This window comes from Epinephelus lanceolatus, chromosome 6 (genome assembly GCF_041903045.1).
Source record: "Epinephelus lanceolatus isolate andai-2023 chromosome 6, ASM4190304v1, whole genome shotgun sequence".
Classification (NCBI taxonomy): domain Eukaryota; kingdom Metazoa; phylum Chordata; class Actinopteri; order Perciformes; family Serranidae; genus Epinephelus; species Epinephelus lanceolatus.
Genome location: NC_135739.1, coordinates 6,926,808 through 6,940,607, shown reverse-complemented (window position 1 = coordinate 6,940,607; position 13,800 = coordinate 6,926,808). Strand labels below are relative to the sequence as shown.

At 39.9% G+C, this 13,800-nt stretch overlaps 1 protein-coding gene across 5 annotated transcripts in view; it reads right to left on the bottom strand.

Moving 5' to 3' along the window:
- The window catches only part of LOC117254401 (AP-1 complex subunit sigma-2), a 52,142-nt gene extending 39,069 nt beyond the window's left edge, over positions 1–13,073 (bottom strand). For 4 of the 5 annotated variants that reach the window (XM_078168556.1, XM_033622702.2, XM_033622703.2 and 1 more), the window contains exons 1-4: positions 12,989–13,073; positions 11,464–11,642; positions 5,253–5,361; positions 4,995–5,132 (exon numbers count right to left, since the gene is read on the bottom strand). In XM_078168556.1, the coding sequence (XP_078024682.1) occupies positions 4,995–5,132; positions 5,253–5,361; positions 11,464–11,642 (426 nt within the window). In that variant the 5' untranslated portion in view covers positions 12,989–13,073. Of the gene's footprint in view, positions 1–2,407; positions 2,439–4,994; positions 5,133–5,252; positions 5,362–11,463; positions 11,643–12,988 lie in introns of all 5 variants that reach the window. The other variant, XM_033622698.2, reaches the window with a different exon arrangement.
- Positions 13,074–13,800: the final 727 nt, after the last annotated feature.

The window sequence follows — 13,800 nt, the reverse complement described above, 5'->3', positions numbered from 1 at the left end:
AACCTCAACAGAGCTGTAAAGCCGTGTTCGGTGTGATGACACTCTGTTTTCTCGTTTAGCCACATGGTAGCAACTGCCTTTTTTTAAGACACATAAAAACTTAAAAGTCAACAAGTGGGGTAATTACAGATGTATTTTATGTAGCAGAACAAAACATGCAAGTCTCTTAAGCTTGTATTATCCACAGACTTTATTTCAGACATCTAAACAAAAACCCACTGACTTCAAGCCGAAAAAACCAGGATGCAGAAATACTACTTAATCTCCAGGTTTAAGGACTCGTTCCTGCACCACTCTATAGTAATAATAATATTAAATATTTATGTGATGTCATATTTTCAACAATATACCAGTAAAAAAGTGAAATGCACCACCACATAAAGATATATATAGCCAAAAGCTTTTTTTAAAGGTTGAATTTATCCTTAAATGTGGTGACAGAGACGTGTGAGGCCACTATGTTTGAATCGTTGTTGTTTTATTGTGAAATTTTGTATCATATGTTGTATTTGTTGCATTTCAATGTGTTTTCATTGGCTGCTACCTCAGCCAGGTCTCTCTTGTAAATGAGAGACCTTGTAAATTTCAATCTCAAATGGACTCCCTGGTTGAATTAAGGTTAAATAAATAGAAAAATACATTCATGTAAAGTTGACTAAAGCCTGTCTGATACATGAACAGCCTATCATCGGTCAGTGATGGCTCATCTCAGTGCAACTGAATTAGATAATGTGCACAATTATTTAACTTGAGGTACATTTGATCAACTGTTTTCTTATTTCTAGGGCTGGGTATCGTTTCAAAAGTTACAATTACCCTTAAAATGATGCCGATACCAATGGAGTACTTTGGCGCCTATAATGTGAAAGGAGTGGTGTGTAGTGTCGCCATAATTTAAAACGTTTTGGTGGCATCTCAGCATGCTGAACTGCCAGCTCTGTCAAATACACCACACCACAACGACTTAAGCAACAAAGCGGAGCTGCTTTGATGTCGGTGTGACTTTGTTGGGATTGTTTAACGGCTCAGTGTTGCATGTTAGCCACTGCTGTGTTAGCACATGCTAACCAGGCATACTGTATGTTGAACAGACTGACTGAGGAGAGCGGCTCCGGAGAAAGCAGCAACAGAAAGTTTGCTGATCTGCTGGGGAGTCGGCACATTCCAGGATCAGACCCAAGCATAAAAAGAATTGAATGCAGGTATCGTTTGACTGGAGACTTTTTGATGCTACTTGGTACTGTGTTATTTCGGTCAATATCTTGAAGGTATCCTGTACAGACACTTAGCCCTACTTAATTTGAGTTTATTCTGCAGCACACGTTACTTGTGCTGGTTATTTTAAAAACTGCAGAATATCCTGCTTTAGTGACATTTTAAAAATCACAAATGGCCAACTTTAAGGAATGTTTGTATTGGTCATTCAGCATTGGTCATTCTCTACAGTTTACATAACTTCCACTCTCCATTGGATGTTAATGGTTTGCCAGCAGTGACCGATTTTGATTCCCAGAGCTCATTAGCGGCGGCCTTTTGGCTCGCTAACTGACTAAATGTTGAGCAAACAAATCCAGTAAACCCGTCAGCCTGCACACACTGACGAGGTCGATACCAGACTACTGCATGACGCCAAATACTGAGTGCATTTTGCCTAATTCAGGTTCATGTTCAGCTTTTGGTTTTGATAAAGGAGTGTCTTGTGTGCTGGAGCTGAAACAGCTGTGGTGTTTGTTGGTTTGCTGCTCAGTTTGTCTCCGGCCAGAATCCTAATTGCAGTGACACTGTGGTTTTGTTACTGTAATTATGCTGCCTCTATATGAAATGCTAATCTGGGCCAGAAGTGTTTGTGTGTGGTCTCAGCAGGGCAGACAATGAGGCTTTGTTTCAGGGCTGCAACCTGAGCTCTACTCACTTCAACCATCAGATACAAGACTCGAAGGATATATGATGTTTGGAGAATCAAATTATTGGGAACATTTTAGTGACACCGACAGAGAGAACATGTTTGAATATAATACATATTGTATAACTGAACCTGGAACTGAATTCACTGATATTCCCTTTAATTTTCAGACATCTACTGTGGGGATATAAAGACACAAAAGTTCCTTCTCTCAATGTTGTTTTGTTTTCTAGTACCAAGATTTTTCATGTAGATATGCTGCTGATGAAGAGTTATTGGTTAGTGCCTAGGATTACAGTTACATCAGAGATATCAAGTCAACATGAAGCAGAAAAACACACCAGCAACTTCAATATCTATAGTGTTCATGACTCTTGAAATATTGCTGTTGCTGATATGTTGTTTCTGCTGGCTTTAACTGTGTGTTGGTGAATCTACAGTACGTCTAAAGCTACTGATCTAACACTACACAGTCAGGGTTATTTGGGTTTTTACAAACTGTACCTGCAAATAGGCGCATCTGAAAGTCTATATTCTGCAAATCACAACAGTGAAAGAATAAACAGGCAAAGAGAGAAAAAAGTCAGCTGAAATCAAGATCGAGATCAAGCACACTAAATGGAGACAATAAAGCACAGTGGAGCCGATGAAAGGGAAATCACAAGACATAAAGCAGGTGTCACGTTTCTGAAGTGAACTCTAATTTAAGTACATTTCAATTCCTCGAATATTTTTAGCTGCTTTGCTTTTACTTTTCTGCGATACTCCGACTCTGACTTGAAGAAAACTTAAAGTTGTAAACCTTAAGATTTTAACAAACTCAAAGCACATGTTTGATACCACTTACAGTTGTCAATTCTTCTAGCCTGGGAACCAGATGAATGTGCGAGGTCATGTTTTATGTGCTCTGGCAGATGTGTCTCATCCCCCTCCCATTAAGACAGATTTCCATTTGACCAGACTCGAATCACTCGAATATCTAATTTTGGGGGGGGGGGGGTTGATACGACTCCTAACTACAGGAGGAGCCTTAGCAATGAACACAAAATATGTGAAGACATCGTTTTTGTCTCACATACCCTTGTTCCAGGGACGTAAACGTATCTTAGTAAAGAGAAGCGTCATTGAGGCATTTCTGAAAACACCCAGTTGATGTTAAACTTTCTGTTGAAGTACTATTTTTAAATGATGCAACAACATCACAGCTCATCTCTCCACTCTGTAGTCTGTTTCTATTTGTCTGTTGCCCAGTGCTACATCACATGTTGCGCTGCTCTGATTGGCTGTAAGTCTATCCTGTTGTGTCCAGAGACATTTGATCTACGGTCGCTGATAACAACCCTTGGAAATCAGAAATGCAGCCACATTCTGTTTGACGCCTACAAAACACTGCCCTACAAACCGCACCCACCATCGCTACAGGACGAACCCACCAACAGGACGGTTACTTGAAACCTGCTACCACACAGTGTCTTGGTGAATAAATATGAGGCCAAACGTAGCAGTGATTAACTTTATGATTCATTGTGCATGAAGACATGATTCACCCTTTAAGTAACGAGATGTAACCCTCACTGCCTCTCTTTTAACCTTCATAGCTAGCTAATCACTAACTTAGTATTTCTTTCAGGGCTGCTGCTTCCAGACCAAAAGGTGCAGGGTGGCTGATCGTGGACTGACATGTAGATATGGTGGGCGAGTCATGTACATAGCTGCTCCAGCTGCAGCTTCATCTACTCAAAATGCACCGAGAGGTTTCAGACTAAAGGCCACTGCACATCAAGTCTGTTTTCTTCGTCCGAAACTGTTGCACATTTACAAATTAATACGACCTCACATTGTGTCAATTAAGTTTACACGCTGTCTCCGAAGCTTCCATCCGTCATTTAAGTTTTGGGAACAGGCTTCTGCGTTTATTTAGCATCCGTCAAAAGAATTTTCTGACGAAGAAGCAGAGAAGAAAATGTGGCAGCGTGACGAAAGTCTGGAAACATAGAGGAAGGAGAGCTCAGCGTCTTCAAGTAGTCACAGTGCCAAATGCAAGACACAGGCAACAGCCAGGGAGGTAACTCTAGTGGAGCAACCGCGTCTTTCCTTTTTGTCTCGAACTACAAATTTTTGCAATGAATAGAACAATAAAATACTCGGACTCAGTGTGCAAGGTTTCTGTGCGTGACGATTTTTATCGAATGACAAATTACAAAAACACAAAGCTACATGTATATAAAATACAGACTTGGTGTGCAAAGACCTTTGTAAATTAGGCTACAATTTGTCTGCAAACGCCATTCCACGTATTCACATTCAGTAGTTGCCTCTCTATATAATGACTTCATTGTTAGTGGCGGAGTCTGCCATCACTGCGCTGGATTTAAATTGCCTTCACATGCGAAAAGAATTCACAAATGCTTCAGTGTGTTATCCAGTGTTACTGTTCTATCTCTTTTATATCAACCTCACTGTTCACGGTGTACACGGTGTATCAGAGCTGAATAAAGTTACAAACTAATGCAAAACCAACATTTCCTTCAGCAGCTAGTTAAAAAACCTTCCGCTGATGAAACACGAGCAGCTTTTATTCTGAAGTAGTCACAGGAAACACAATGTACTTATCACAGAGAGTAGCTCTGACTGCAACTGTTCATCAAAAAAGCGTTAGTTTTAAATGTTGCAGCAAGTTATGGAACAATAACGAGCAGCCACAGAAGGTGTATTTCCATCTAATGTTCTGCACATTTGCAAATAAAAAACTGAGTGGAAGTTTTACGCTTTGATGAGGTGGAAACGTTGATGTACGGACAACAACAAAATGCGAAACAGTGCAATGGAAACATACTTGTTGAATATGAAGTATTAAACCTTACTTTCTGTCACCACCAGTAACACTGAACCTTCTCAACTAGATCTGAAATCTTAAGGATTATAACTTTAAGCGAGGAAGCAGTTTAACATCGTCTGAGAAATCACAAATGTTGACACAGTTACAATGGAGACTGAGGGCAGATTACTAATGAAGCAGGAGAAACAGAGAGTGACTAATGGTATGAAATCATCATTACTGTTCCCACAGCGATGTCATTAGATAACTTACCTCCTGTAACAAGTCGGCCTGCTCAATGGCCTTCAATACGTTCTTTTTGGACGTCTCCTGAGCTTCACCACCCAGCAGGAATTCATCCAGGATGAAGTAGGCCTTCTCAAAGTTGAAAATAATGTCCAGCTCACAAACCTTTAGAAATTAAAGCGCACTTATTATGAACACGTAGTACACGTAGTCTAGGTTCAACAGGTGGCTCCATGTTGATACCTAACATACGACAGAATAAGAGAGGAGACATCAGACACTCACACTGCCAAAGTATTTGTCCAGCAGCTCCACATATCTGTGGATGATCTCCAGTGTGATGAGCTCGTTGTCCTGGTCCTCGATGGCACAGCAGAAGTACAGGCTGGCATATCTGCACACACACAGTGACAAACCAGACATCCTTAACAAGTTATTTTGCTTTATTTTTTCATTATGAAGTAAATGTTGATTACACAATGTAATGGCTTTAGAATAATGACACCATCAGCATTTAGATTGGTTTCCTATAAGCTTTGCTGTCATGATGTAATTCTGTTTGTCACCAGGTACAATATCCTGGGAAAATGAAGGCTCGATTTATGACACAAAGACAGTGCATCAACCACTGCGCAACCAAAACCGGAAGAGGGTGGTCCTTTCGTTTTCCCTGATAGCTGTGGGTAGCTATCCCCCTTTACCAAAGAGTAGAGTCCTACATGTGTGCACTCTGGCAAACTTTGCAAGGTTCAGGACTGGAACTGATCCATTACCCATAATTATCTCCAAGTCAAATCCTGATCAGCCCCGACAACTTCATACAAGTCCCATGATTAAACACATCATTTTCCCACTACGCTATTTTGCACATCAATCTGCCTCAATCCATTCAAGATTTTGCATGTTTTTCTGGGATTGTTGCGACCTAACATGCCTGATTTCAACGCAGCCTTTCTGAAGAACGAAACAAAACAAAACAAAAAAAACAACAAAGCTGGTGTCTCATACGCCTGCATCTTCACAACCAGAAACAAGGAAGTGAGTGGTGACGTGGGGGAAACTTGTGGACAAAACTGCGAGGCCGTTCTTAATGGGGATTGCTTAAATTGGTTTTAAGTGGTGCAATCACAATATCGCAACATCCTGGAGTGTCTGACAAAGCACTCGCTTAGTCAGGTCCTATTTGTTGTTGATGTAATGCAAAGTGACACAAAGATAACCAATTCTGGAGGAATCATCTGTCCACGTATCCAAAGTGACTGCCCCGTTGATATCGGTCAGCTGTTACCATTAAACACTTTAGTGTGGTACCTTTGGAACCAACAGTAACCCTTCAGACATGGTACCTAGACCCTAGTGTTTCCAACACAAACAGTCTTCTTAAATATGGGCGGGGTTATTGTCACTCGCTGCTCCGTCCAGGGCTCACTTTATTTCCTCCTTTATCAGTCTGCACCTTGTTTATCGTCCAGAGAACGAGGCTGCACGCTGACATTTTCAGAACAAGATAAAACAGGCTGCAGGGAGAGTCTCTTTCCACGGGATATTTAAAAATAGCAGGTTTGTGCACTTAGTCCTTCTCAGGCAAGCTCAGGGGTTTAGTGTTGCTGTAGCCCACAGGAACGACACTCCACAATGCTTTTTTTTTTCTCAGAGTGAGGATCAGAATATATGCAGTTCACATTAATATATAAACGCTTGAAGATCCACTCATTACTAGGGATCTAGAACTCTGAAAGGACTTAATATAATTGGACTTTTGATACCTCTGGCTTGTTGTTGTTTTCTGAATAACAACTGTTGTCATATCTCTATTACAAAAAAAGTTTTTGGCGAAAAAACTGGAAACTGTGGTCGTTGCTTTGAGTAAACGGGAAAGCGATCCAGAACAGCAGCGCCAACAATTACACCACTGGGAAACACTAGAGGAGGAAAAGTTATAAAGTTGTCTGTTTCCACTCTAAACAAACTATTTTATTGTAAAATCTGCACCATCACCCTGATAGAGTAAATATAAGAAGAGCTGACTTTATGCATTTTTATCACTTAGACAGAATCTCCCAGTGATATATTCTGTCTCCCAGCTCACTGTAACAGTGCTGAGAGAGCACTTCTGCCATTATTACGGATTGCTGTTTACTGTGTACGGGGTATTCATTTAAAAGCCAGAAGCCGGATGCAGGAGGCTGTATGAGCTAAGCCTCATTCTGCCATGGTTCTTTATCCCTGATAATCCCTCAGGCACTCTTTAAGCATGTGATGATTGGCTAATAAAGGAGCTGGTCAGTTGATCCCTCACAACCAGCAGGTAACGAGGGCACAATGGACTCTACTGTGGACTTTAGAAAGACAAGCATGACATACCGGAACAAAAGTCAAACCTCCACAGGACTGGAACTGGTTGACGTTATTGATTTGATTATACTCTTAAATTGTTTCTTCTCCATCTTTGTCTGCTGTGTGCAAGTGAATGGAAGGCAGAGCCAAGCTCAGGAAACACAAAGGTTCAGTTCAGTTGAGTGTAGCTGTCTGTTACAGAGAGGTGAGACAGCACTTTTACTGTAGCTGACTCGTGGTCAGAGCCAGCAGCCATGACAAGAGGAGGTCAAAGGGTCGAGCCTTTCAAAGCGAATGCATCATTTCTCCATGAAGACAAACTCCCTTACCCGTTCAGATCCCAATTATGTTCCAAACACAAAAACATACTGTAATGGTGGATTTCTACTCTACATGCACTTGTATTTTATTAGCGTTTCTTTTAAATCAGGATACTTAATGTGTTATTTTTATGTTTCTGCTCTGAGTATTTCAGAAACTACTCATCTACTGGGATTTTCACACACAACCATCTCTAGGGTTTACAGAGGATGGTCCCAAAAAGAGAAAATATCCAGTGAGCCAAAATGCCTTGTTGATGCCAGAGGTTAGAGGAGAATGGCCAGACTGGTTCAAGATGATAGAAAGGCAACAGGAAGTCAAATAACCACTGGTTCCAACCAAGGTCTGCAGAAGACCATCTCTGAAGCAACAACACCTTGTCCAACCTTGAAGCAGATGGGCTACAGCAGCAGAAGACCACACCAGGTGCCACTCCAGTCAGCTAACAACAGGAAACTGAGGCTACAGTTCACACAGGCTCACCAAAACTGGACAATAGAAGATTGGAAAAAACGTTGCCTGGTCTGATGAGTCTGGATTTCTGCTGCCACATTCAGATGGTAGATCAGAATTTGGTGGTTATAAACAGCCTAAATATCAAACAGCAGCAACAGTTATTCTCTTTGTTGTTAACTCTTTCCACTTGGTGTCCTGAGGCTCAGTTGGGTAGGGGGTATACTTTGTACTGACCTAACACCTCATCATTTTAATTTCTTCTCACCTAAAGGTAATATGCCCAAAAAAAATAATAAAACAAGAAAAAAGGATTTCCAAATGTCTGTGGCTTTTCACGTCTTCTTAAAATCACAACATCTCAACCAACACTGAATAAAGCTCTCAGAGTAATTACTACTCTCTGACCTCTTTCTCTTCACCTTCAGCAAAGCCATTGTTCAGTTTTGGCATTATTTTAACACTCTGACAGCTGTATCCAAAAACTCTCTTTTGACATGTGAGTAGGTAGGACACTCTCTTTATTAAGACAATTAGAGAGCTGAGAGCTGCACAGAACAATGCAGACAAAGATGTATTCTGCAGGGTGTCTATCAGACACTCACAGTTTGTGCTTTAAAGACCTTTTCAAGATTATTTTAACCACATTTTAGACATATTTTGGGACAAATCATATTTTTTTTATTCAAGTATTGCAGGTCAGTGTAAAGGTAAATATATATGTCCCTTGTAGACATAGGTTTTAAGCAGGAATATGGTTATTAGAGTGAGTTAAGTTGATCAGAAATGTTGACTTTCACTATAAACTGTATATAACTGCAGTTTTAAAGCCTCGACTTCGACATCTCGGCCACCGCCATCTTAGTTTATGGAGCTTGAGGGGACAAGTTTGGACAAGAGGGTAGAGCTGTGGATCTGACTCACTTACATTTGCATAACTTTGGGCAGCAATAAAATGTAAACAGGTGACTTTCAAAAAATTCACCCCCTGTACAGTTGTCATGGATGTTAAAATCAGCTATAAAGACCAAAACCATTGTTGTACTATTATGGATGTAAACATGTTTATTTCTGCTGTAATGTCGGACATTTTAACATGGTGGTCTGCGGGGATTGAGTTGCTCCTGGAGCCAGCCTCGGAGGTTGCCGCTTTACTTTCATGCAGGAGAGCTTGACTCGTTTTGACAAAATTAAATTTGATCAATTAAATAAGATAAAATGTTTGTGGCAATTAAGACCTCACAATTTCAAATGTAGGACTATTTAATGACTTTTAAGGGTTAATATTATATTAAAGCAGCTGTGCGGAACTTTTTACCATTCATAAAACTGTCCCTAGTTTGTATCACCCCCCCTTGAAGATCTGCATATTTATTTGAACCCAACAGCGACAAAAAAGCCTTTCTCTATATGGCTATTTAGCGTAGCCTGGCTCGCTAAATAGCCATATAGACATGTAGTAGGGAGTAGTCTCTTGTACAGTAGGTGGTGGTATGCACCTGGAAGTTGTTTGCGATCCGCCAATAAATTGAGAGAAGAAGAAGAGCCGTGTTTACAGAGAGCGTTCTTCAAGTAAGCAGTACGCAACGGGCATTGCTGAACACATAACAGTTTTCCCAGATGTATCTATAAGGACTTGGTTGTACTTTCGATGTCATGGCGGATAAAGAAGGAGCACCATCTAAAAGAAAAAGAACAGAAGAACAGAAGAAGGCTAAACGGGACAGTGATAGGGCTCGAGCCCAAACGCGTGTAAACCTCGGTCGGGCATTCACCAAGTGGAGAGAGCTGAGAGATTTGAAAGGTTTTAAAACTGATCCCGAGTTGGGCCTTTTCCTAATCGACAGGTATGTAATTTTTGTTTTTATACCGCAACTTGTTAGACGTTGTTTCACTTCAATATATGACGACATGGAAGTTATAAGCAAGCTAAATGTAACGTTAGCTGATGTGAACCGCTTTTGTCTAGTAACGTTACAACAAATGCCACAAAATTATCTGTGACTGTGACCATGAACACAAATACACAGCAGGCAGTTGTCCTCTGTTTATAAGAAATTCAGAGCTACACCAGAACATTTATGATTTTCGTTTCGCTCTCCAAAACAAATGCATGTGGTAACTGCCAGTTGCAGTCAAGATTTTACGACACCAGGCTGTGGGTGTCATACCGCTTCGACCAAAGGGGGCGCTATAATCAACGAAAACGTAAAGTTCCGCACAGCTGCTTTAACAGTTTTGCGATATTTTATGTGCCGATATTGTATTGACACACAGACACCAAGTATCAATCTTTTTTATAGACATTATTACTTTTTGCAAATACACATTTTAATACAATTTTTGGTGGTAGAATTATTAAAATCATTTTCTTGTTTTCCCCGTCCACTAGATGGTGCTGATGATTTTTTTTCCTGGTGAGGTCAGCAGAGGTCTCAGGCAGCAGGATTTGGCAGGAAGTTCATCCAAACAAAGATGGAGGCACCGGAGAAAGAAATCAGAACGTCTGGACTTATTTTAAATTTTTAAACACCGAAGGAAAGGAGGACTTATGACACATGCGATTTGCAAGCAGTGTCATATGAGAATAAAATACTCTGAACATGAGGGCCCATCTCACACTCCACCATCCACAGCTACGTTAGCCGCTGACGGTCAAGCTAACGCTACACCCGCTCTGCCAAAAATCAACCAACACTGGACACACTTAGCTTGACAAAACTACCATCCAACTCAGAGAGAGCTGAGAAAATAACAGTCCATCATGTTCTTCATGTGCAAAGATCTGCCTCCATACAGCAGTGTTAAAAGCAAAAGCTTTTGTTACATGCTAACAACACTGGAGCTCAGATATATAACTCTGTACTGTTTTTTCACATCGTATCATGGGTCCTCTGGCGATTCCCACCCCTTGACTGCTGCAGTGCAACTAGATCCATCACTTACACCTTCATGCTTTAATAAGATGCAATAAGAGTCCACTGAATTGTTGTTAACACATGAAAATATATATAAATAATTATATAAAATGGCAAAGTAATTACTGTGAGCTAACATTAGACTGGTTGTGCAACGGTGCAAAGTTGCTGACCGGCTGGCACCTCGATTGTCTGTCCCGAATGGGTCACTCAAGTTCACCATTAGTCTGCCTGCCCGTCTGTTGGCATGGCAACAGGATATAATGAGGCAAAATTAATGCTCTTTCTCGTTGTAGTCCGAGTGCAGTCATGATGCCTTCGTCACTTTGATAACACTTTCTCCTGCTTTTCCAACTGAGCCATGTCTATGAATGATGGGTCTATGAATTGCCCAGAGAAGTGTGAAATATCTCTATTCTGTGGGCGCTCAACCAGACAGCATTTTGTTCATAAACAATCCTACACACCTCTTATATACGATCTTGAGGTCCCTCCACTCCAGAAAGCTGCACATTTTGGGCTTTCGAGCCAGGACCGTCTGCACCAACTCCCTGGTGATCTTCTTTTTCTCCTTATCAGACAAAGGCACGTACCACTTTTGAAGCCTGAGCTTGCCTTGTCGGCTGAATAGAAGCATGAACTGCATCTGAAATGAAGAGGGGAAAAAAAGAACAGAGGAGCTGTGAAACACAATGAGAGATGAGAGGAAGGGGTGGGTGGTAAAAGACATCTGCGGAAAAAGACAAAGAGCCTTCAAACGAACTCATCTAATCACTTTTCATTTAAAACCAGATGTCGATATCAAGAGCCAGAGTGATTCTGACAGCTTGAGCCAAACTGAGGAAACTATTAGGGACTGTTCCTTAATTTTGAGGGGGGGAGGGGGTGGTGCAAAAAGGAGGGGGGTATTTCAAATCATTTAGGGCCTTATGTTTTTATTTTTCAGCTTAAGGGAGGGGCATACAAATTTAAATGTTGTATTAAAAAAAAAAAAAAAACATTGAACTGAACCTGCAGGCTTATGTTTTCTGTAAAAATAACCCAAAGTACACCAGTTATAATAGCTAGAAACTGTACAAACAGAAATTATCATTGGGTTTTCAATTTTATGACAGTCCTTGCACACATTATGTGAGACGAATGCTTCTGTCAGGAAAAAAACATGACCAAATCTGAGCTTAAAATACTGATATTTAATCAAAATCACTTTCGTATTTAAAATTTGGCCAAAAATAAACTGTTTGGATGAAGTAACCAGCAACTCCAGGATTTCATCTTCAACTTTTAACTTTCAAACATCACAGAGTACGTTTTTAAAATATGATAACTAATTTATGGCAAGGACAGTTATGCATTTTCTGATGGTCACTCAGGGAGGCTCAAGGAAAATATTTGTAGCTTTGGAGATGGTTGCAAAAAATAAAAAATAAATCAAAATAAAGAAACACAGTCACACCCCTCCTCTGATAAGTAAAGAACAGTCCCTTATTGTATGACATGTGGCAGGTGCTCAGGAAATTAGCAAGACAAATTACATTTAATCAAGTCAATCAAACAATCTCAGGAAATTCATGACAGCATTCATGTAATAACTTCATACATAATGTCAGTATTATAGTGAGTTGTTAAGCTATTTGCGTGTTGGTGTGCTGCCATGTGTTTTTGATAAACAGCGCACCATTTAACTTCAAATTCAGCCTGGACAGTTAAACAGAGACAATATCTCTAATGTTTTTAATTCAAGATACACTGTAATAAATAACATGTGACTGTCATTAAAAGCTCTCTGTAATAAAACCCAAAACATGACTGAAATCGTCATCTCGTCTTTTATCAACACAACCTAACGGAAGTACCGCTAACACCGTTATTCAGCGGTTAGCATTAGCTTCCTCAACTACCGCCTAGCTTGTTTAAAACACGACACGCAACCGAGTGTGTAAAAACATTTTAATATAAAACACGAAATAAAACACGCTAAAAACTACTTACCTTGATTAACAACACTGTATTCCCCTCTGAAGAAATGAACTACCCACCCTGAAGCATAAACTGCCACTTGGTATCAAGCTTCTGATTGGCCAATGAGGCGTTCACAGCGTTGTTCATTGGCTTAGATATTTTGGTATGCTCCGCCCATCCAAGCCTCTAACTCGAGATCGCAGATGTGATTGGCTGATACACACATCAATCAAGCCACAAGAAACCAGATGGTTCCGCACATTAAAACGTCATCAGCGGAGGCATCAGCTGAATGTTTAAATGGAGGCGGTTTGTAGTTTTATCACAGTTTGAAGATGTAAATGTAGGACTTTAAAAGGCCACATAGTGTGTTTGACACAGCTTCTGATGGTTTACACATCACAATATATAGACTCATATCATGTATTTATAGAAAAGGAAAATAAACAACACAAAAAGCTAAATTTCTAATAAGTAAAAGAAGATAGTGGTAAGATGGAACAAATAAATATAAACAAATATAAAGTGAGTTCCCTGAGCTTTTGTTTAGTAAGCATTTTTCATTTCTCCTAGCATTTTGGGATCAGTAGGATCTGATAATTATAAAAAACTAAGCATTGTTTTTGATCAGGAATCAGAATCAGAATCAGAAATACTTTATTGATCCCCGAGGGGAAATTATTTATGTTACAGGTGCTCCTTGCAAGAGGGGAAAGATACGTGAAAATATAAGAAATTTAAACAATAGTATTTACAAATATATAGTTAAATAAACAGGAATTATTAACAAACATAAACGTAAATAAATATATATATATATATATATATATATATATATATAT